This window comes from Alosa pseudoharengus, unplaced genomic scaffold (genome assembly GCF_046254945.1).
Source record: "Alosa pseudoharengus isolate Yale_2024_CS ecotype anadromous, Long Island Sound unplaced genomic scaffold, YU_APseudo_1.1 YU_APseudo_1.1_scf_22, whole genome shotgun sequence".
NCBI classification, from domain to species: Eukaryota; Metazoa; Chordata; class Actinopteri; order Clupeiformes; family Clupeidae; genus Alosa; species Alosa pseudoharengus.
The window spans coordinates 7128547-7153450 of record NW_027468680.1 but is presented as its reverse complement, the minus strand read 5'-3'; the positions used below and the strand labels follow the sequence as shown (position 1 = coordinate 7153450).

Genomic DNA, 24904 nt, shown 5'->3' with positions numbered 1-24904 from the left:
CTCCTTTTGTAATGTATATATATTTTTTATATATTCAAAAATAGTATGTGATTAATCATCTTTCTGTTATTCTGTGCTGTGAATTGTAAAGAGAGGAGTTGGATGGAGGTAATTGCGCTCTGTAGTGAGCCTCATGGATATGCTGATATCCATCTCTATCTCTCTCTCTCTCTTGCTCTCTTTCTCTCTCTCTTTCTCTCGCTCTCTCTATCTCTCATTCTCTCTCTCTTTCTTTCTCCTCATCCAGGCGGAAGTATGTGCCGGAACAGTCGCTGAGGTCATCCAGTCTGTGGTCAATGGAGCGGACGGCTGTGTGTTCTGTTTTGGCCATTCCAAACTAGGTTAGTTTGTGTGTGTGTGTGTGTGTGTGTGTGTGTGTGTGTGTGTGTGTGTGTGTGTGTGAACAGCACACAGATAACAGCCCATACTGCAAGAAAAAACATGTCCTCCTAGTTCCATATTCAGATTCTTCCACTGATTTTGGAGTCGACCATTATGATTATTATCTAGTCATCATACTGACTAAATCTATTCTGAGTGTCTGTTGTAGAGAAGGCTGCATGGTTACAGTAGTGCCTGTGTCTGTGTGTCACACAAACACACTCGTATTTAGAAAAGCTCCTGTCAGGGTAAAACAGCAGCAGTGATATTTCATAACAGTGTGCTGATGCTTCTGTCCGCGAAGACCTGAAAACAAAACAATAGTCCAAAAAACTGAATAACACACTGACACAAAATCCATTCTCCTAAAAGCTATTCACCAGTCCAGTTCATAATTACAGCATTGTATATGTGTCAAAAACACAATTTTACACTTGCTTGTCTATCACGGGGCCACATTAGAAAAGCAATTACTCCGGAGAGTCATCGTATTTCCACACTTCTCTGACCACACACACAAAGATGGAGCTATCACCCAGAGCCTTCACCAGGCTGGCCAGCATGCATCCTCCTCTGAACCCCAGACGGACCCAAGCACTCGAGCAGCCCTCTATTCCTGGAGCTTCTGCTGGATGCGATAGGAGGCTGCCTTGGGAAGCTAGCCCAGGTTATAACAGCACTCAATAGACACATTGAACAGCTCCTTAAATACAAGCTTTAGACACGTTAGAGGAAGCCATGGCAGGGGCGCATTCAGACTGCCCCAAGGTGTCAGAATGATTTCTGCCCCTGTCTGTGGTGCTTTGCAGCGAGAGGGAGGACGTGTGTCTTTTTAAAGCCACACACACTCTCACACACACTCTCACACACACTCTCTGGCTCAGCCTGTGTGAGGGAATGCTTCCATGTTCCTGCTTTAATAGCATTTAAGTGCCTTCTCCACACACGCCCATATGTCTTGACATTGCAAATGAGCGTCAGGCACGGCTTTTTTCGCTGTAATTGTTTAATCACTGTCTTCCCTCAGACATGTCATGTCATGGACAGCAGTATGAAAGAAAGAAAGAAAGAGAGAGGATGAAAACAGCCTCTACCCCTCCTCTTCCCCCTTCCACAACCTCTCATCCCTCCCTTTCTCCCTCTCTCTCTCTCCCTCTCTCTCTCTCTCCACATCTTTTCATCTTGGCGGTCCAGCCCCTGTCATGTTGGATTGGCTTCAGTTGCGCTGCATGCATGACCAATCACATGCTGATTGAGTTTTACAGCCAGGCTCCTCTCCTCTCCGACACAAACACACACACACACACACACACACACACACACACACACACACACACACACACACACACACACACACACACACACTCACCACAGCCACAGAAAACAGAAGCCTCTTAAAGATTAACCAGCAATTTGCTGAGGGAACAATGGGACTCACCGGTCCTGCCGTCACTGGTCAGCGATCAGATGAGAGGCTGGACAGCCGGATGCGGTCACCTGCTGCTCGTAAAAACCGCAGGCTGGGTCTGAACTCCGGCAGAGAAGGATCTCGCAGTGATATCACCGAACGGCAGCTTCGCAGTTAATTAACCGCTGTGCAGGAACAAAGAAAACACACACACACACACACACACACAAACACACTCACACACATTTGCATTTGTGTTTTCAGACTTATTACCTTTCCCCCTTGTTCTTGTGGAGATAAATAAAGCAGCCGAGCGTGGAGAGCCCGTGGGCTGAGAGTCCTTTGAACTTCCAGGGGAGAGGGAAGCGTTGGATGACCAGCGGGCAGCTTATGGTCCTGTGGGGGTTTTTTTTCCTGCCGATGTGCTTAGACTGAGGCCCCTTTGTGTATTCTAATGGAGATCAAGTGATTGGGATGCGGGGCTGTTTTGCCCTCTGCGCTCTGCCTGTGGTGGGACTGGACCTTATGAATAAAAGAAAACACGCTCGTAATTCACCCGTGCTTCAGCCAGCTGGCCCAGCACTCTTGTCTCTGATAACAAGCTACGTTTCTACGTTTCTACGTTTCTACGTTTCTACGGATCGCCCTTTAAGACTCAGAGAGGAAAACCACTCAGGCTGTTGTTGACTCTGCTTCTTTGGGATGCTGAGGGTCGTGATCAATCAGAGAAGGTGTTTCTGTTTGTTACGGCTACAACTAAACACACTTAAGTGGCACCATAAATAAAACTCATTAAACAGGAGTCCGCACGCTGATCCATTTTAATGCGTGTCAGGGCCCATCCTGTGAAAGGGACGTCTAAAGTAATTGAATTGCTGCCTCTGGCCCCAAAACATCACGTCATCCATAAGCTATTTGATTGAATTACCCCGCGCCGTCTCACTCTTAGCCTGCACGCCCATGAAAGAGCATCCATCTTCTCTGGTCGGCCCTGGCCAGGCTTAATTGATGTGAGGAGGGCTCAATGGTTCCAGGGGGTACTACTCCAAGTCCCTGTCTACAGCAGAGGGGAGATTGGTCAAGAGATGGCCCACACTGACCTGTCTTTGAGACTGATTGAGGGTGTTATCACACTAAAGGCAGGCTATCACAGTAAAATACCTCCACTCCAATGGGACCCCATCTTAATGAGAAAGCACTCAAACCATTGTGCGCATCTTGTAGGCATCCATTACAACCACTAAGGAGACCATGTAAGCAGACTACCTGCCAGTTCAAACGAAGGTCATGCATACTTGACCTCTTTGATATTCAAGTATGCAGCAATGTCTTCTTTGTTTATTTGTGTGGATGGACGTGTGTCTGGAAAACCCAATCTTGTGTCAAGCATGATCTTCTGTGAAAAATAAATAAATCAATAAATAAATAAATAAAAAATACGCACACACACAAAGCAAGACATGTTAGACATACACCTGAATGCTTTATGAAAACCGTGGGCCTTCTCTGGATTATGGAAAGGAAACATTATCTGGGTTTTCTTCTGTGTTTCCTCCCATAGACAAATAGAAATGCAAATATGGAAGAAGAATTCCGGCTTACTGAAGCAACAATAAAGCAAGTCACAGCAGAAAAGCAGCCCACGCTGTATCAAGTCATTTAAAATTAATTGCTTTTTTGTTTTTTTTATTGCTTATTATTCTGTAGTATTATTTTTCATAACCTGCTGGGTGTTTTCAGCTGCATGTACTGTCTACCATTGCAATTACACACCCAACATGTGGCCCAGAGAGTCACACACACACACAAACACACACACACACACACACACACACACACACACACACACACACACACACACACACACACACACACAAAATACTGTATGCATGAATCCAGAGATAAGTCTCTTCCCAGTCGATGCTGCAGTCAATGCAGAGTCTTTCCCCACAGCCCCCAGCTAATGAATGAAACATCCGCTGAAATGTAGCCGTCACCAACAGTTATTAAAAACAAAATTAATTAGCTCCTTTTGTTTTATTGACTGTGCTGGTTTATCGACGTCGTCTGTACATTCATGAGTGATGGCGTTGGTGCAGGGGTGCTGATAAGTGCTATTAGGAAGAAGCATGAAGACACGGCTGAGCGGCTCTGTAGTGGCAATATTTCACACTCCTACATCACACTTAAAAACACAACGCAGATCACGTATCAGTAAACACTCTCAGCACACACACACACACACACACACACACACACACACACACACACACACACACACACACACACACACACACACACACACACACACACACACACACACACACACACACACACACACACACACACACACACACACACAGAAATCTGTTACAGTATATTTCATACACAGAATTACAGTCTACAGTGTCTGCACATGTTCAAGTATATACACATACAGTATGCATACACACACACATCTGTTATGCTTATTCATAATGTAGGGTCATATTTGTGTGCATGGGCACACAAACACACACACACACACACACACACACACGCACACACACACACGGATAATGGTCTACAGTGTGCCCTATCCATACCAATATGTTTATATACAAACATTTCCTGTACTTAAATGCATGACAAAAAGCAATAGTTTACTGCACACACACACACACACACACACACACACACAGGGAGGACACCAGAGGCATTGAGTGTTTGAAGTGGAGTGTGTGTGGAGTGAGTGTTGGTTATGGCATATGGCTTTGTTTAGCAGCATGTTTCATCTTTCCCCGCTGTCAGCAGTAGGAGCTTTCTTCCTCTCTCTCTCTTTCTCTCTCTTTCTCTCTCTATTTCTCTCTCTCTCTTTCTCTGTCTCTCGCAGCATGGTTGCCGTGTCGTTCAGAGCTGTGCTCAGGGACACGCCCTCTCCCTGATGGCCGCTGCCACGGCAACCGTTCCGTGGGTCAACAGACTTTTAAACGCCTTTTGTGTCCCTGTGTGTGTGTGTGTGTGTGTTTTTGTTTGTGTGGAGCCAACCGACCGGCCACAAAACCATATGGTAGGTGTCGGAGCAAGAGAGAGCGATTTCCAGGCGAAGGAATACAATTAAACAGGACAGAAGAGGAGAGGAGGGCAGAGAAACAGTTAGTTGCACACTTTAATACATGCAGGAATATGCTTATTACATGCAGTTAGTTGCACACTTTAATACATGCAGGAAGATGCTTATTACATGCAGGAAGTTGCACACTTTAATACATGCAGGAAGATGCTTATTACATGCAGGAATATGCTTATTACACACAGGAATATGTTTTGTTATAACCACTCAGAAATTACCTCATGGTGTGCAGGAATGTGCTTTTCCACAGATGTTAAGCTTGCAGCCCATGAAGTGTGTCACTACCAAGTCGGACACGAATCAGATATGAAATTATTTTGAAAAGGGAGAAAGCAATAACTCTGATCTTGTGATATTTTTAAAACATAATGAAACATTCCTCCTTCGGCAAATAATAATAATAATAATAATAATAATAATAAAACAGTTCATGTCAGTTATTTTGACTTTAGCGGAACCCCAGAGTGTCAGTGGGGGTTCTGCGGACGGGACCTCCATCAGGCTCTGGCGTGGGCGGTGGTCCTTTTGCGTTCCCGAGACGAGACGCGGCACGGCGAGTCCAAAACAAGGCCGTGAATCCTGAGGTGGTGACAGGAGATTGCGCTTCTCTGAGACCTCGGCAAACAAAGCCAGCATTCACATCAGGCGCACACACCACACCATGAGCTCACTCCCGTCGTAAAAAACAAACATGCGGAACACACGCGCACACACACACACACACACACGCCGATTATGATTATGATCATGGACGTGTGCTGGCAGTCTTTGTGGGAGCCTGTCTCATCGTGATAGCTTGGCTGTGGTCCTGGTTCGGTTTGATTAAACCCATTCGTTCTGTGTGTGTGTTTGTGTCTTTGTGTGTGTGTGTGTGTGTGTGTGTGTCTTTGTGTGTGTGTGTGTGTGTGTGTGTGTGTGTAATCAGGGAAGTCCTACACCATGATCGGGCGAGACGACTCGACGCAGAGCCTGGGGATCGTCCCCTGTGCCATCTCCTGGCTCTTCAAGCTGATCAACGAGCGCAAGGAGAAGACGGGCGCTCGCTTCTCCGTCCGCGTGTCCGCCGTGGAGGTCTGGGGCAAAGACGAGAACCTGAAGGACCTGCTGTCCGAGGTGGCCACGGGCAGTCTGCAGGATGGCCAGTCCCCAGGGGTCTACCTCTGCGAGGACCCCATCTGTGGGATGCAGGTAGGACGCTGATGCACCTCAACTCAATGGCAGCATGGAGCCACGGTCAAATGAACTTTGGTTTGGACAATCATTTGTTCTTTTGATGCTGAGGATACCAGATGTGTGGACTAGGTTCCTCTCAGGCTTTCGGCTTGTTTTCTTCATGTTTACTTGGCCGTAGGCTCCATGGATAGAAGTTTGTGTAAAACATTTTGAGAGGATGTTAGGATCTTTGGAATTCAGCTACATGTATACCCTGAACTCTGGTTTTCCAGAATAATTATGTTTTTTTTATTTGTGAAATGAATGAAAATATTTATTTATTATTATTATTATTATTATTATTATTATTATTATTATTATTATATCTGATTATACATCTTACTTTTAAGAGTATTGTTTACAAATTACCCGAGGACAATTTGTTGATGGAAAATCATTAAATCTGTTCTGACAGTTGTGGCTTTGCTTTCTTTTATGGTGGTTTGTGCTGAAGTTGCCTAATGGAGTCGTCAGACACTTTCTGCCTTTAGGTTGCGTTTCTTTACACTCATCTAGAGATTATCCTCCGCTAATTTTTCAGCAAAGGGATGGGGAGTCGAGCTTGAGCATCGTGGAATAAAGGCATCATTGTGAACTTAACTGGCGTTACATGTTGAATGGATTAGTTTCTGGAGACAACCATATCTCTGTAATCCCCGCGAACATCTTTAATCTGGTCCTGAAATAATACCCTGGAGCCCTGAGTCCTAATGTTTCCTGCCTCTCTCCGTCACCCGCCCCAGACGCGTTATCAGTCTGTCTCTACGCCGTACGCGATTGGTCCAGACCGCTCATCATCTCACACAGTGATAATCATTTGGGTTTAACTTAATCCATTAAATGCAGACTTCGACAACACAGACCTCCCGGGCGCTAGCTGTTGTCAAAGACTTTCTTTTTTTTTTCTTTCTTTTTTTTGAAAAGTAATAAACTCCGGCGTGATGAGTCATGCTCTGTTGATAATCACCGTGACAACAAGTTCGGAGTGAATACTTTAACAGCTCTGTTTGTCACCCCTGGGGTTTGCACAGTGAAACCGATCTGTTTTTTTTTTCCCATCCTGTAAGAGGAGCACTGGTGTCGGAAGTCGCTGTTTCCCCAAAGCCCTCTACAGCAAAGATCCTTTCTAAATCACAGAGTTGCTGTGAAAACTCCCAGTCTGGGTCCCTAGGGTGTGAGAGCATGAGGTTAAAGTGCTGTTAGGTAGTGGAGCCCATCAGTGTGAGTTAGTGAGTTAGTGAGGGTATTATATTACAGTGCTCTGTCAGGAACGTGCTATTCTGTACATTCTTTTTTAATATGTTTTGTTCTTAAGTATAATCTGTCCCAGTCTGTGAATCAGTACATTTTGACTGAATGTTTCTATTCTGACCTGCTATTCAACCCATCTCTGTCACTTTCTCTCTATCCCTCCCTCTCTCTTTCTCCCTCTCTCTTTCTCTCTACCCCTCCCTCTCTCTCCCTCGTTCTCCGGGTCCAGCTCCAGAACCAGAGCGAGCTGAGGGCCCCCACGGCGGAGAAGGCCTCCTTCTTCCTGGACGCGGCCATCGCCTCACGCTACAGCAGCAAGCCCGACTACGACGAGGAGGAGCACCGCAACTCCCACATGCTCTTCACTCTGCACATCTACCAGTACCGCATGGAGAAGACCGGCAAGGGCGGCAGTGAGTCTCACACACACACACGCACGCACGCACGCACGCACACACACACACACACACACACGCACGCACGCACGCACGCACGCACGCACGCACGCACGCACGCACACACGCACGTACACTCACGCACACACACACATCAAACGTCATGCTCTTTACATTGCACATCTACCAGTACCGCATGGAGAAGACCGGCAAGGGCGGCAGTTAGTCTCACACACACACACACACAGACACACACGCACACACACACACACACACACATGCACACAGACACACACACACACATACACACATACACACATACACACATACACACACGCACACACATGCACATGCACACGCAACTCACACCCTCCATATCTACCTGCATTGAATGGCCAGTGAGTGTCAGAACACACCTCACACACTTACACACACACACACACACACACACACACACACACACACACACACCTACACACACATGCTCAAATGTCTCAAATATGTCACACCCATACCAGATAAACCTTACAAATACACATGCTGTAGGACTTGATGTAAACATGTGTACAGTATTTTAGTCCTTAAAATAGGATGGCATATTTGGAGAGAGATGGGATCCTACATACAGATATGTTTCTCAGAAAAGCTTTGAATGCAAAGCAGGAATTTGAAGCTTTGTTACACTGGAGACAGAGAACTATTTTAATAAACTTCTGGGCAGCCAGCCCTTGAGAAGTTATTGAGCTGTACCGCAGTTTTCACAGTCTGTGCACTTTATCAGGCAACATTATTTTAATGAGCTGATAATTGCTGTCCCAGGTTGTTGTGGACCGCTCATTAAAACATCTCACAAAATGTCCGCTCCACTCTGGCAAAGTTCCCGTTGTTCTCTTCAATCAAGTTAAAAACTTTTGCTCGCCTTTGATGAGAAACTCTCTCTTTTCAGCGGCGGTCTGAAACGCTGCCAGTCTGCCATAAAAATAGCCCGCCCTTGATAATCCGTGTCAACATTTTGGCACCTTCATTAAGTGAACAAAAAAAGTGTGACTCGTGAAAAAGTGCCTGAGAGATAGAGAGAGAGAGACTCTAATCTTCCAAGCTGTCAGGCTTGAGCTTGGGGTATCCATGGAAACGGAACGAACTTCCCTTATCAGAGAAGCACTCAGGCAGCAGCGGAGTCGGCCGCTCGATCTCCAACAAAAGGCCGCATAGAGAGGCCAAAGTGAAGCCATATGTGTAAGGCTAGCCCTGCGCGGAATTCAGACTTGACATGCGTCCAGACTGTACACAAGGCAGGCAGTATCTGCGCCGTGATTTGAGAGCCGGCGTCCAGGGAGCGCCGTCCAGCCCCAGAGCAGAGGCCCCTGACGAACCAGAGCTCACTTCTGAGAGCTGCTTTCGGGAAGAGGGGGGGCTTCTGAAGGCTGCGCTGCGTTCGGGAAGCGGAGGGCTTGTGAAGGCTGCGTTCGGGAAGCGGAGGGCTTGTGAAGGCTGCGTTCGGGAGGCCGGGGGAGCTAATTCATTCGTGTCCCTTGCATGTGAACACATTCCTGTGATCAAAGCCGCAGAATTATGCAGCTTGTGTGAGACGCTGCCGTGGTTTGACAGACAGGGTCTGCCGCCACACCCTCCCTGAATGAAGTCTTTCAGGCGGCTGCTCTCCTTAGCCAGCGTTTGCCTTTGTGGATTTAAGATTTACTTTTCTGACCATGAAATTGTGATACTCCAGGGAATGATACATACTATAAATAAAGTTATGTTTACATTTACATATACACTTACTTGTTTGACAGTCTGGTTAGCCTGAGGCAGCTCAGAGCTCAGTAGAGTAAAGTCCTTTCTGTAAATATGACCACTCCTGAAAATATATCCTGTAAATATAATCACTCTTTGTGTACAGTAGAGTCCTTTCTGTAAATATGACCACTCCTGAAAATATATCCTGTAAATATAATCACTCTTTGTGTACAGTAAAGTCCTTTCTGTAAATATGACCACTCCTGAAAATATATCCTGTAAATATAATCACTCTTTGTGTACAGTAGAGTCCTTTCTGTAAATATGATCACTCTGTGTTTTTCTGTAAATAGTATCAGTCTGTTCTTCTGTAAATATGATCACTCTGTGTTCTTCTGTAAATAGTATCAGTCTGTTCTTCTGTAAATATGATCACTCTGTGTTCTTCTGTAAATAGTATCAGTCTGTTCTTCTGTAAATATGATCACTCTGTGTTCTTCTGTAAATATGATCACTCTGTGTTCTTCTGTAAATATGATCACTCTGTGTGTTATCTGTCTGGATCACATTAGGCCCAGTCTCAGCTGTTCTCTTAGACAAAACACAACATTAAGCTGTTAACTCTTCTTTTCTCTTCTCTTCTGCTCTCCTCCCTCCCTCCCTGCGTGTGTGTGTGTGTGTGTTGTGTAGTGTCGGGTGGCCGTAGCCGTCTGCACCTGATCGACCTGGGCAGCTGTGTGAAGGTGTTGAGTAAGACTCGTGACAGCACCACCGGCCTGTGCCTCTCCCTGTCCGCCCTGGGCAACGTCATCCTGGCTCTGGTCAACGGCAGCAAGCACATCCCCTACAAGTAAGTGCACACTCTCAAACACACACTACTAATACAAACACAGCAAGCACATCCCCTACAAGTAAGTGCACACTCTCAAACACACACTACTAATACACACACAGCAAGCACATGCCATACAAGTAAGTGTCCACTCTCAAACACACACCACTAATACACACACAGCACGCACATCCCTCACAAGTGAGTCCACTCTCCTTTCTCAAACACACTTCTAACACACACACACAGCAAGCACATTCCCTACAAGTAAGTGCACACTTTCAAACACACACTACTAATACACACACAGCAAGCACATGCCCTACAAGTGTTCACTCTCAAACACACACCACTAATACACACACACAGCACGCACGATCCCTCACAAGTGAGTCCACTCTCCTTTCTCAAACACACTTCTAACACACACACACACACACACACACATCAAGCACATTCCCTACAAGTGAGCTCACAACAAGTCGACAGTCACTTTCAGCACCAATCGTCACTAACACTTCAACTCCCACACTCCTCTGGAGCTGCCACTGCGTGGACTATCACTGCGGCGCTCCTCTCCCATGCTCCTCTCCAGCGCTCCTCTCCTCTCCAGCGATCCTCTCCCGTGCTCCTCTCCAGCACTCCTCTCCTCTCCAGCGTTCCTCTCCCGTGCTCCTCTCCAGCACTCCTCTCCTCTCCAGCGCTCCTCTCCTCTCCCCTGCTCCTCTCCTGCTCCTCTCCTGCTCCTCTCCTCTCCTGCTCCTCTCCTGCTCCTCTCCAGCGCTCCACTCTGTTATTTGGGACGTGTGATGTGCTTGCTTCAGGCTCAAATGCCAACCAGACACGCAATCAGCAGATGATTTATGCTCATTAATTATGCAGAAGAGTAATTACTGTTTAAACTTTATAACTCTCACCCCTCCCCTCCCTTCCTCGTCTATCTTGGGTTTGGTGATGCAACCGTAAAATCTAATATTAATTTAACGACTCATCCGGAGGTGATTTAGGAACAGTTAACATCATGCAGACTTAAAACTTTACCTTTTTTATATTCTGCATAATCATAATGAATCAATAATGCATACGCCGACATTTGAAACCTTTGATCCTAAAAAAAAAAATCCTGGTGTTATTAAATCAGCGGGGGTTTTGATTGGACGGAGCGAACCTTTCTGGGTGCTCCTGGTGGGCGAACCATGGCGGTCTGAGCATGCCCAGTAGGGTTGGAGGGAACAGACGCTCTTTCATATTCATTTTTGAGCTGTGCGGCTCTGCCCAGCGGCCATCACAAACACACACACACACACACACACATGCGCGCACTCACACACACACGACCCTGTTTATCTAACCAGCACTGGCCAGCTATTCAGCTCTCTGCTGTGGGACGAGGACCTTAAATTAGTCTGCGGAAGAAATACAACTAATTTATTTTCATACTTTTAAAAACATTTTTTAAGCGTGGCAAATCTGCGTCTCTTTCCCTTCCTCTCTCTCTCTCTCCCTCTCTCTTTCTCTCTCATTACAGAGGCATACACAGGACCTTTACTGTGGCGTAACTCTGTAATTTAATCATGGTGGATTTACATTGCAAAGCACCAGGCAAGTTTGAGACGAGAGGGAGCGCTCTGGAGACTGAAGAGCTAATTAGGGTTTGGGGCAATTTGAAGAAGTGGAACCAGTGTGAAAGATAACCTAAATGAATTTAAAATGTTACATAAATTAATATAAGGCCCAGGCAAAGGTCAGTGATTATCATTTAAGGCAATTAGGGACTAAATACTGGGAATTGTAGCCTTTCAGCGAGCAGATCATTTAGCTATTATATCTGGTGTTATTTTCCTTCTCTAAAACACAGTGAGAGAGATAGCCAGTATCATGGTGTAATGTTGTAATGAAGGACACTCACACTTGCTGAGCCCACTTGGATGTGTCCTACGTGTGTGTGTGTGTGTGTGTGTGTGTGTGTAAAAGATGGTGTGCCAGCGTGTTGTGATGGCACCATGCTGCCAGTCACGGAGTCATAATTATAAACCCATCAGCTGCTCGGTAAAGCAGGCCTCGTCAGATTGGTTGCCATGGTGAGCCTAGCGAGCAGGGCCAGTGCCCGTGGTGCTGATCCTCAGAGAGGAGCTTACGCCCCGAAACACGCAGCAGGATCCAGAGCGGACCGGTCAGCAGACCCAGAGTTGCATCTTACGCGTGTACACGTTTATCTTATTGCATTCTTCACCTTCCCAGGGACTGCTGGTGGAGACGAGCTAGGAACTAAATCTGGTACAAAGCATCTTTCCCCTTTATGGGATTAATGCGTTTTGTACATGGTCGCTGTAAGAAATAAACTTAATAGGGCAAGACGAGGCAAGTTTATGTTATTATTAAACTAAACAAAGAGTTGGTTCTGGGGCCAGATGTTCACTCTGCCGGATCTGACCCGTGTTCTAACCGTATCCGAGGCGGTCTGCGGCACTGCCGGGCTTGACGGCGGGCAGCCTGAGAGCTGTGGTTTTAGGAACAGCAGCGTGACAGCATGAGCTAGTGTAGCCACAAATGAGTGTGGGCTGCCATAGCCCCCGCGGGCCGCTAGCAGCTTTTCCCTCACAATTAGCATCAGCACAGGCCCAGCTCAGGGACAGGATTAGCAGCGCGAGAGCTATTGTTGCAAGAGCAGAGTGTCAATATTTACACTGCACTTGGTGAAGTCAACTCCACAAAACCAGTCATTTTCTTTTCTTTTCTGCCCAGAAACATCACATAGTAATACTGATCTAAAATATCTATTTAGTATGAACAACGCATATTGTGCTGTACTTGCACTGAAGTAGACTACACTAATACAGAAATGGTCTACTACTAATACTCTCTTTGAAATATTTTCATGGTGGTAAACATTTCTGCTTTTTTTTTTTCTCTGATGACAGGGACAGCAAGCTGACCATGCTTCTGAGAGAGTCCCTGGGTAACATGAACTGCAGGACCACCATGATCGCTCACATCTCCGCGTCGCCAAGCAACTTCTCCGAGACTCTGTCCACCCTGCAAATCGCCTCCCGCGTCCTGCGCATGAAAAAGAAGAAGGCCAAAGTAAGCGTGGTATGACGCAGTCTTTATTACACGTCTGTAATAAAATCATTACTTATTAACGTGTAATAACACGTCTATAAAGGACACAAAACAGTTATACATTAACACCACTCCTCTCTCTCTCTCTCTCTCTCTCTCCCTCTTCCTCCTCTCCCTAACTGTCTTTTCTCATCTCCCCCTCTCTCTCTCTCTCCCTCCTCCCCCCTCCCTAACTGTCTTTTCTCTTCTCCCTCTCTCCCTCCATCTCTCTCTCTCCCTCCTCCTCCCCCCTCTCTCTCTCTCCCTCTCTCTCTCTCTTCTCCCTCTCTCTCTCTCTCTCTCTCTCTCTTCTCCCTCTCTCTCTCTCTCTCTCTCTCTCTTCTCCCTCTCTCTCTCTCTCTCTCTCTCTCTCTATCATAGCAGTACACCTCCAGCTCTTCGGGGGGCGAGAGCTCGTGTGAGGAGGGCAGGATGCGGCGTCCGACGCAGCTGAGGACGTTCCACTCCCGCAACGCGGTGGACCCCGACATGCCACTGCTGCACCTCTCGAGCGACCACGACGACTACTCCAGCAGCGAGCAGTCGTGCGACACGGTCATCTACGTGGGCCCCAACGGCTCTGCGCTCTCCGACAAGGAGTTGACGGACAACGAGGGGCCGCCGGAGTTCGTGCCCATCATCCCGTCGATCCACAAGAACAAGGCGGAGTCGGCGGGGGCAGCGGCGGGCAAAGGTGGGGCGCTGTCCCCCCAGAAGCCCCCGCTGGCCACGTGCCAGCTGCCCCTGCTGCAGGCTGGGCCGACCCCGGTGCCCGTGCAGGCGGTCCAGCCGCTCCACTCGCAGCCGCTGGCACCGGTGCCCGAGGAGGGCGCGGAGGCCGAGAAGCCCGAGAAGGACTGCCTCAAGTGCAACACCTTCGCCGAGCTGCAGGAACGGCTCGAGTGCATCGACGGCAGCGAGGAGGTCACCAAGTTCCCCTTCGAAGAGGTTCCCGCTTGCAGGGCCACCGGCAAGGTTGAGGCCGTTCCCGCGGCCGAGGCCGCTCTCCAGGGGCACGACCCGAGGGTCGCCGGGCCGTCCACGCCGAAGCGGATCTCCAACGACCAGCAGCTGGAGGAGATCCGCGAGGCGGTGGAGGAGGCCGAGCTGGCTCAGTCAATCATCGAGAGCCTGACGCAGTCGTCCACTGCGCTGACCAGCAGCCGAAGCGTGACGGGCAGCAGTGGCGGCGGGGTCAGTCAGATCGTGCCCCTGCAGCGCGCCAAGAGCTCCGGCCTGCACGACAGCCGCGAGTCCATCAGCGGCGCCAGCGGCAGCGAGGGCAAGACGCGGTCCATGGGCTCTCCGCGCCTGGGCATCGCCAGCCTGACCAAGACCGCCGAGTACAAGCCGCCGCTGTCGCCCTCCCAGCGCAGCAAGGTGTACACGCAGAAGTGCGTGATGCCCGGCACGCCGCCCTCCTCGTCCTCCTCGCACAATCTGACCAAGGACGGCGGCGGCGGCCAGTCCTCCACGGAGTCGCTCCTGCTCCAGCCGGAGTCGCGGACCTCGCCCGCGGGCGTGAGCATGGGGTCGGCCGAGACGCTGTGCGACGACGCCGTGCCCCAGCTCCCGCTGGACGGTGGCAGGAAGGACGCGGCGGCGGCGGCCACGGTCCTGCTACAGCGCCCCCTGGAGACCAACGGCGAGGACGAGCTGGTGTTCACGCTGGTGGAGGAGCTGAGCATGGCGGTCAGCGGCGTCGTTGGCGGCGGCGGAGGAGGAGGAGGAGGCGGCGTCATGCTGGAGAATGGCCGGCCCACTAGCATCATCAGCTTCAGCAGTGACTGCTCTGTCCAGGCGCTGGCCTCGGGGTCGCGCCCCGTCAGCATCATCAGCAGCATCAGCGAGGACCTGGACCGCTACGTCGCGGTCACCGCCATCTCCACCACCACCGCCACCACCACCGCTGCCACCATCTCGGAGGCCAACCTCGCCCGTTTCCTGCCCACCCAGGGACGCATGGACGGGGATCCCGTGGCGGGCGTGACAGCGGGGATGACGGGGGGTCAGTTGCTGCCCGAGCCCAGCCGCCGCTCGTCCATCAGCTCCTGGCTGAGCGAGGTGAGCACAGGCAGCGATGGAGAGCAGTCCTGCCACAGCTTCGTGGCGCAGCACTGCTTCGGCCAGGGCGAGGCCATGGCTGACCAGCAGCTGCCCGAAGAGGCCCAGGTGGACTCAGCGAGGAGTGTGAGTGGACGGAAGACTCCGGAGAGCGACGCGGTTTTGGTCAAAGGGGACAAACCAAACGAGAAGAGCACCCCGACTAAGGAGCGGCTGAGCAGAATGTCCCCCACGATCAGCAGGACAACAGTCTCCGTGTCCACGGTCCAGACACTGTCCACTACCAGCGGCTTAGCACCCTTTAAAACCACCATTACAGTGCACCCTTGTGTGGCCGTCAAGCCAATGATCATCCAGGATTTTACCTCTCTTTCCTCGCCTACTAAAACTGCCCCACACAAAGACGGCAAATGCCCCCTGATGCCTCTCTCCAGTGACATCCTCTTCGATGACCCCTGGATGAAGAGGGACGGCGAGGACTTCAAGGTCAAAGACCTCGTCTGTGAGGTCAAGCCGGAAAAGCGCCTGGCGGACTCGGTCAAGGCCAGGGGCGGAGTGGACTGGCGCAGCTCCAGCAGTGGCGAAGCGGTCTGCTCGCCGGACACCTTCAAGCGGGTGGTGGACGGCTGCGAGATGGTGCTGGCCGCCTCCGACGGCACGACCGCTGCCGTGTTCTCGGCCGACATCCTCCGCACGGGCAGCCTGCCGCGCGGCTGGCACCGGCTCAACCGCCAGGACGACCTGGAGGACGCCGCCGCCGCCGCCGGACTGAGCTACGCCAGCGGAGAGTACCGAGGGCTCGGGGTCACGACCTCCACGCCCTGCAGCCCCAGGGCCACGCTGGAGAGGAGGGGCTCATCCTCCAAGCAGGGCCTCTTCGCCCGGCAGAAGGGGATTCCGCCGCTGCCCCCCATACGCAAGTCCAGTCTGGACCAGAAGAACCGAGCCGGCCCGCTGCACACGACCGGCAGCATGCTGACGCTGTCCTTCCTGGGCAGCACGCCCGATGACCTCGGCGGAAACGGCAAGCAGAAAGGGTCGGGCATGGAGAGTAGCCGTCTTTTCAGCGCCAAACTGGAGCAGCTGGCTAGCAGGACCAACTCGCTGGGGCGATCTCACGGCGGTCACTACGACTGCCACTCCCTGGAGCGGGCCGAGAGCCTGGCGTCCATGGGCTCCAAAGGCGGCAGCGGCAACGGTGGCAGGGACACCACGATGCCGCGATCGGGGAGGAGTTTGACCCGCGGCTCCTCCGTGCCCTCTCCCACCAACGGAAACAACAACAACGTCCCGCAGTCGCCGGTCAAGGGCGGCCAGTCGAAGATCTCAGCCGTCAGCAAGCTCCTGATGGCCAGCCCCAAGGCCCGTAGCCTGTCCACCTCCAGCACCAAGACCCTCAGCTTCTCCACCAAGTCCCTGCCGCAGTCGGTCAACCGCAGCTCCAGCCTGCCCCCGAACGGCAAGAACCAGAGCGCCGGCTCGTGGTCCACCCAGTCCCTAAGCCGCAGCCGCGGGTCCGGCCTGGCCTCCAAACTGCCCCTGCGGGCGGTCAACGGGCGCATCTCGGAGCTTCTCCAGGGCAGCGGGGGCTCGCGTGCTGGACACGCCCGGGGGGCCTCCGACTCGGAGGAGCGCGGTGGCGGCAACGGCGGTGGTGGTGGCAGCAGTGGTGGCGGTCCGCAGCAAGGGGCTGAGGAGCGTCCGGTGGTCCACACGCTGCCGTCGCCCTACAGCAAGATCACGGCTCCCCGCCGGCCGCACCGATGCAGCAGTGGCCACGCCAGCGACAACAGCAGTGTGCTGAGCGGCGAGCTGCCCCCGGCCATGGGCAAGACAGCACTGTTCTACCACAGCGGGGGCAGTAGCGGCTACGAGAGCATGATCCGCGACAGCGAGGCCACGGGCAGCACGTCCTCCGCACAGGACTCCATGAGCGAGAACAGCAGCTCCGTCAGCGGACGCAGAAGCCTCAAGAACTCCAAGAAGAGGAACAACACAGGTACAACACACACACACACTACCCCGAAACGCAGGGAAACACACTCACACACTCTCAGACACACACACACACACACACACACAGAAAGACATTCACACACTCTCAGACACACACACAAACACACACACTTTTAGACACACACACATATATAGCCCCATGCACATGATGAATATAAATGGGGCAACACATCGTCTTTAATATAAAGTGTTGTGCTTCAAACTGGGAAACTGAGAGGAAATAACAGCTTGTTGTGCTCTTTGGGGGAGAAACTAATTTTACACGCCTGCACTTTGAATGTGTGTATTGTATATAAGCATGACCCCCCCCCACCCCCCCACACACACACACACACCCGTCAGATCATGGGGACGAAATTGAAGCCAAACAATAACATGTTTCTGGGCGGCACTCGGAGAGGGGCCACACAGCAGACTGGAACAGACTGCTGCTGTTTGAGTTCTGTGGGTGGCCCTTCAACTTAGAGTGCATTCACAGACCCTGCAGTCACACACACACACACACACACACACACACACACACTCTTCTCTTTCCACAAGCCAATCTCCCTACTCCATTCGCCTCCCTCCCAGAAGGTCGGCCGCCTGCCACGGGGGACGTGCTCCCTCAACTCTGCCCATTTCAATCCCCTGCTGAAACAACAGGGACATTTTCGCTCCCCCTCATGCTTCAAAAAGCCGCTGCATTTCGTTTCGCGGGGGGCAGAAACTCAATGGAAAGCTGCATAGTAATCATGCGTTTATGCGCTGCTTTGGAATGCAGAGGGCTGGACGCGCGCCAAGAGCTGGGAGCCAGCAGCAGCTTCAAATGAAAGGAACGGAAAGGGTTTGCAGTGGAGGGAGAGCACGGGGGGGGGGGGTATGGTGCATTCAAACATCCCCTTCATGATTTCTTAACGTATGAAAATATTCACCTACACTGTCTCATTCATCAGCAGTGATCTTTTAAAATATATTTAAATATTTTTGTATTTATATTATAATTTATATTTATATTTTTAAAATATTATTTTTAATGCAGTCTTAATCAGACATAGCAGCAGTACAGAGCTGACCTTTCTGCTCCATTTGGAGACAAAGGGGGAACAGGGAAGCCATTAGCCAGTGGCCTGGCTGTGGCGGCGCGGCGAATCAGATAGTGGGCAGCGGCGGGACGCGAGCCGTCCGTTTTCTCCGTTTCTCCATCTCTATGCAAATGGAGCGTCGGGAGTAGCGAGCAGAAAGAGGAAGGCGAGAGCGGAGAGTGGAGAACGCAGATCACGGCTCTCGGCTCTCTTCCACGGAGCGGTCAGATAAGGCTCTGACCCGCTGGACTTATCTCTGCACCCCGTGCCTGAACAAAGGGGCCTGCAGAGCGCACACACAGATAGGAGCGGACTTCGGGAGCGGCTCCGAGCCGCATCAGTGCCACATCGGGGGCTCGATGAGATACGCTCACGTGCCGTATTATATCTGGGCAAGCTGCTATCTGAATTGGCTGTGGCAGCAGCAGCAGCAGTTGGGCACCGAAGCGAGCTTACACAGGAGAGGAATTTGAAAAGTGGTTTTGCATTCTGATTCTCAGTCATCGGATACGTAACCTTCTCCTGTACCGTTCTCAGTTGCTAAAGGAAAACATATTGTGTGCTTGGGGAGGTGGAGATATATATTTTACACACACACACAGTACAGGATCGCAAAGCTGCTCTATCACTGGATGCCTGTGGCATGAAAATGAGTTTGGCAGCTTTTACAGTAATATGTTTGTGTGTGACTGACTGACAATGCTGAAATGTGTGTGTGAGTGTGTGTGTCTGACTTACAGTGTAGTAATATGTGTGTGTGACTGAGTGACATTGCAGTAATGTGTGTGTGACTGAGTGACATTGCAGTAATGTGTGTGTGTGTGACTGAGTGACCTTGCAGTAATGTGTGTGTGTGTGTGTAAATAACATGTTGTTATGGCACTGCAGGTACGCAGAGGCGGCGTCTGATCCCCAACCTGAACCTGGACACGGCGTCGCCGGTGCGGAAGCCCATGATCAGCCCGGGGGTACGCTGGGTGGACGGCCCCCTGCGGCCAGCTCAGAGGGGCCTGGCCGAACCCTTCGAGATAAAGGTGTACGAGATCGATGACGTGGAGCGCCTGCAGAGGAGGAGGATGGCCGGAAACAAGGTGAGCAGGACAGAGGGACGCCACGCAAGAACAACAGGACTGTTACACCACTGCCTGGCCAGAGGTGTACAAATCCAGCTTCGGAAAGTAAAAGTCCTGCCATGTATTGGTTCTACATGCATGGGCGGATTATGAACAGGACATATATTATGAATAGTATATAAATAGAAATGTTGTATAATATTTAAATAAATCTTGTAAAACAGGGCTTTCAGTTATACAGTAGAGGGTTGTTGCTACTGCAGCTCTGTTAGAAAGCATCGAAGCTAGTGAGGTCGATACTTTATTTCCAGACACTCATATTAGGAGACTGGTGAGATGTATGCCCTCATTAATGTGGATGAAGTTGTCTGCCAAATGGCTAAATAAAAATGTAGATTGAAGCCGAGGAAGTTAAGTCTCTTGTGTGTGCTATTTGTGAGCTAAAGATGTACTTCCTAACTTTGCCAGTTTTTCATAACTGCACAAAAAGCATTCTTGGCAGTTCTTTTTCTGTCATAAAAAAAACGGCTTTGTTTGATGCGATCCAAAAGCGCAGTGTTTTGGGATCCCAGGAGAAGCAACCAACTGAACAATTTCAAAACATTGAAAAACAAAACAGACAAAAGCACTCCCCTGCCTGTAAGAATGATTTGAACGCTAACTGAGGAGAACAGACTCCCAGACAAAGCTTTGACTCTGAGTTCTGTGTTTTCGGTTCTGTGTGTTGTTGTCAGGAGGTGGTGTACTTCAGCGCCAAGCTGAAGATCCTGGAGAACCGACAGCAGCGCATCTCGGAGGTGCGGGCCAAGTACGACTGGCTCAAGAAGGAGCTGGAGCTGACCAAGCAGCACCTCATGCTGGAACCCGAGAAGTGGACCACCGAGTGTGAGTGCAAAGACCACCCAGACCACTTCAGAACCACCCCTTACGAAAAAGAACTATAGTAATATTATAAGATATCTAGTAGTTTTATAGTAGGGCAATTCCATGCAAAACTGTCACATCCATAACGCCAACTAAATACCATGGCATTGTGTTGCCCTTATAGATGTGACAGTTTTGCGCGGAATTGCCCAGTAGTGTATAATACGCCTATGATGGTCTGTAATACCTTTATAATATCATTGCCCTTTATAGTGTTCCTATAGTGCATTCTTGTATTCTGTAGTACTTTTGTCCCAAATTATTATAATATTCCCATATATCTGTAGTATTCCGATAAGATTACAATAATAATTTGTCCCAAAATACTATAAGATTCCTATAGTTCTTTCTCGTAAGGGAGCAGACCAAAACACCATACAGTGCTGAGAGACATTCTAAACATTAGTGTGCTAATCACACTGCATCACATCATAGCTGCAGCTGCCCACACAAACCACTTTCTCAGATTAGCGCTAGCTCCGTTACCACATGACTTGGCCCATTAGCGGCAGCCACTAGCGAAGCTAACCTCAGCTCTGGTTCAGCTCCACTGAGGTAAAACACTGTTTGACATCTTGTTTACGATGGCTCCGTGATCCATGTCAGAGTTAGCTCCACTGTTGTTGTACAACCAATATATCAGTGGCCTATTATACAGAAGTGAATGGATTAGTTGTCCAGTTACCAACTGAATATGGTAAATGGTAAATGGGCTACATTTATACAGCACTTTCATTCACACACACATACACTGATGGCAGATGCCATGCAAGGTAGTTTGGGGTTCAGTGTCAGTTCAGTTGCTCAAGGACACCTCGACAGGGAGGAGGAGTTGGACTCGAATCAGCAGCCTTGCTGTATGACTCCTGACCACCACCGCCCCATGATAAGGACAGATCTTTTTGATAAATCCACTGTTCCTCCTGTTCCCGATCTTATCTAATATAACTGTAACGTGTGTTGTGTCTTTGCTGCAGTTGATCTCCAGCAGACGTTCGAGGTGGACTCCCTTGAATACCTGGAGGCTCTGGAGATTGTGACGGACCGTCTGGAGACCCGGGTGAACTTCTGCAAAGCCCACCTCATGATGATCACGTGCTTCGACGTCACCTGCCGGCGCCGGTAGAGGAAGTGGCTGCTGCAGTCGGTTGTCAGGAGTGAGAATGAGCAAAGGACCATGGGAAGTCGAACTGTCTTGACCTCTCTGATTGTTTTTGGACGAGTTTGGACCGTGAGGAAGTAGGACAAGTGGTTCATCCTTCAAACGGTGACCAGGAAGAATGGAAAAACACAAAAGACTATTTTTCTAAAGTAGGATCATGAGACAGGACACTGGGAGGACAAGAAAAATAAAAAAAAAGACACGAATGGAAGTTTTTATCAGAGGATGGCCCATCTCCCCGGACTAGTCAAGCACTTTTTAAAAAACAAAACAAAAAAAAAACTTGGTGTTGTGGGATGTAAATACAATTTGTTTGCTTGCTTTGAAACAAGGCCTGAAAAACAGGAGGGCATGGTCATGAGAAAAAGAAAAGTGAAAATAAAATAAAAATAAAGATGAAAAAGAAAAGGTGAACTGAGGACAACAAGTGCCTTGTAAACACTTAGATATCAAACCATTTTCCTGTAAGGTGTACAGCTGGTGCTAGCTTGACTAGTTCACGTTAAAGAGAAGAGAAAAAAACAGCTCGTTTGACTCGGTGTTTTATCCCTTGGAGTAGCTGTCTTTCAGTACTTTGTATATGTATTGTTAAACATTAGTCACATGCAACATACAAACTGTTCTGTGTACGTTTTTTCTATCATCATTATTCTCAGAGACCGTAGGAACCGCAAAGAGAGATTAGTGCAGGGCAGAATGGGCCTTTGCATGAGTGAAGAGGCCAGTGTATGTATGGGCCATCTTCTCCTGTAACACACACACACACACAAATACACACTCACACACACACACACACACACCCTGAGGAGACTCCACCAGTGCGGATGTGCATCTACCCCACAGAGAGGAAGGGATTAATCAGAGAGAGAGAGAGAGGGAGAGAGAGAGGGAGAGGGAGGGGAGAAAGAGAAGGGGACACACAAACAGCTCAGTGTGAGAGCTCTCAGGGCTGTCAGAGACACGTCACACACACACACACACACACACACACACACACAGGCTACTTTCTGCCCAGACAGCCATAGGGATTAGAGAGGAGGCTATACAGAACCGGGCTCATCTTTTAGTGGCTCTGTGTCACAGCCATCTTGTTACAGAGCTGTGGAACAGCCTTTACCTCTTACCAGGGCAATAATCTACATCTAAATCAAAACATCACTGACCAATCTCTCTTTGGGCTCTTAGTGTCTAGGTGCATACCCTTTGGTAAGAAAAAAAAAAAAAACTAAACAATGTTTATATATATATGGTGCTTGAGACAGTTTGAGATCTAAATGTTTATAAATATAAATATATAAATATAAATAAATATACAGTATATCTACACAGCCTGTTTCAGATGCTAACTTCAGAATTCATGTTCGTCATGACCAAGGCACTCATACACACACACACACACTCTCCCCTGTGAGCCTAGAGGGGTCTCTGTTCTATTACCCTAAGCCTCTCCCATTGTGATGAATGAAGGATATTATTTATATTTCAACTCAGGAGGCCTGTGAGAGAGACGCTGATAGTCATAATTTATTTACACCTAATGATCTGCAAAGTACTATGCATTAAACATTTGTACAGTCGCTGAATCCATTTCATATATAAATATACACATGTATACAACAACTTTTAATTTTATAGATACGTTTTTTTCCCTTGCGCTTCTTTTATAACAAGCAGCAGCCACAGGGCTATGGGAGACACTGTGCTGACGGGAGAGAGCTGATGGAACTGACGCTCCTGATTGCACGTCTATGTTTAGTCATGGAAAATGCATCTTACCAGAGGCTGGCTCTAGGAAGGAAGTGGCATTGATCTGCACCAGAGCTGGGGCAGAACTGGGCCAGATCCTTCCCAGAATGCACCTCTCTGGGTTTCCATCGCCCACGTGCATCTCCATGCTGAGAGCTGGACAGTTAAGCCATATGATAACATGTTTTACAAACACAGAACAGAGCAGAGACTTGCCGTTTCATTTCACACTTGTAATTTGGGTCGCTCTTAAACCTCTGTGTTCACAAATGGTCAGAAAAACGTGAGCGAGATTATTGTTTCTGTATTTTTGTTCCCAGTGGATCTCCCTGTGCTCTCTCGTTCTCATCTGATCATCACATGTAATCAAACACCAGATCTATCTGATCACGTGTATGAAACACCAGATCTCTCTAGATTCCTCATCATAATCCTGTTTGGGAAGGGAGCGGGGGAGCTGTAAAGGGGTGATCACACCAAGAACGATAACGGCAAAAAAATAGCTAATATGAATGACGACGTCCACACATAAACTATTATGATAACGACATGAACGATATCATTGACGATCACTATCAGAGCGATTTTGACAACAATAAAAAGCTGACAGCCAATCAAAATCCATCAAATTTTAGCCATCACATTCATCAACACGAGAAGAAACTTTCCTTATTGGTCAGTGTGGACACTTTTATCGTTACAGTAAAGTTATCATTATAGTTATCGTTCCTGGTGTGAATGGCCCTTAAAGCTGTAAAGGCCCTGAGGCTACCAAGGGAGATGAGAGAGTAGGGGCTGGAGCGCAGAAGTGCATGTGGAGGGCAGAAGGGATTATGGGGGATGAGGATTGGATGGTGACACTGGGGCGTATGTAAATAAAGACTGTTTGGAAGTGGCACACCTCTTTAGTCTGATCACTGGAGATGCAACACTCATCACCCTGTTGAGGAAATATTCATATAGTGTGTGTGAGTGAGTGTGTCTGTGTGTACGTGTGTGGATTTGACAGAATCTTGATATCATACCATATGCAACTGTGGAGCAATGATCTAATGGAACGTTTTTAGCTAAGAAAGGAAAGAAATGTATTCTCTTGGAATACAGCCATGCATTTTGATTAAACTTCCCTTTTTGGCAAAGATTACACTACTCCTGCCAGGTGAAAAAGGGTCACTTGAAGGTAAATCTTTAGTACACCAAAATTCTTTTATGTCACTCCAATATAATAAAAACAGAATATGGTACAAAGCCAAGACCTTGGTCAAAAAAGAAGACATACAGTATGGTGGAGAAAAAAAAAACGCATTATGGAGATTTGACAAGTACGAGCAAAGCTGCAGTGATGATTATCATTTGGAGCAGAAAAAAATGAGTTGCTCTGGTGAGAAGGTAAAACTGAACATTCAGCCATTTCTTTCATTGGTG

At 49.0% G+C, this 24904-nt stretch overlaps 1 protein-coding gene across 3 annotated transcripts in view; it reads left to right on the top strand.

The window, feature by feature from the left end:
• The window catches only part of kif26ba (kinesin family member 26Ba), a 127017-nt gene extending 104010 nt beyond the window's left edge, over positions 1–23007 (top strand). The window contains exons 7-15 of one of the 3 annotated variants that reach the window (XM_076300380.1): positions 248–341; positions 5827–6089; positions 7594–7777; positions 10187–10346; positions 13250–13412; positions 13815–17493; positions 19463–19665; positions 20382–20532; positions 21549–23007. In XM_076300380.1, the coding sequence (XP_076156495.1) occupies positions 248–341; positions 5827–6089; positions 7594–7777; positions 10187–10346; positions 13250–13412; positions 13815–17493; positions 19463–19665; positions 20382–20532; positions 21549–21697 (5046 nt within the window). In that variant the 3' untranslated portion in view covers positions 21698–23007. Of the gene's footprint in view, positions 1–247; positions 342–5826; positions 6090–7593; positions 7778–10186; positions 10347–13249; positions 13422–13811; positions 17494–19462; positions 19666–20381; positions 20533–21548 lie in introns of all 3 variants that reach the window. The other 2 variants (XM_076300379.1, XM_076300378.1) reach the window with 2 other exon arrangements.
• The last annotated feature ends 1897 nt before the right edge of the window (positions 23008–24904 follow it).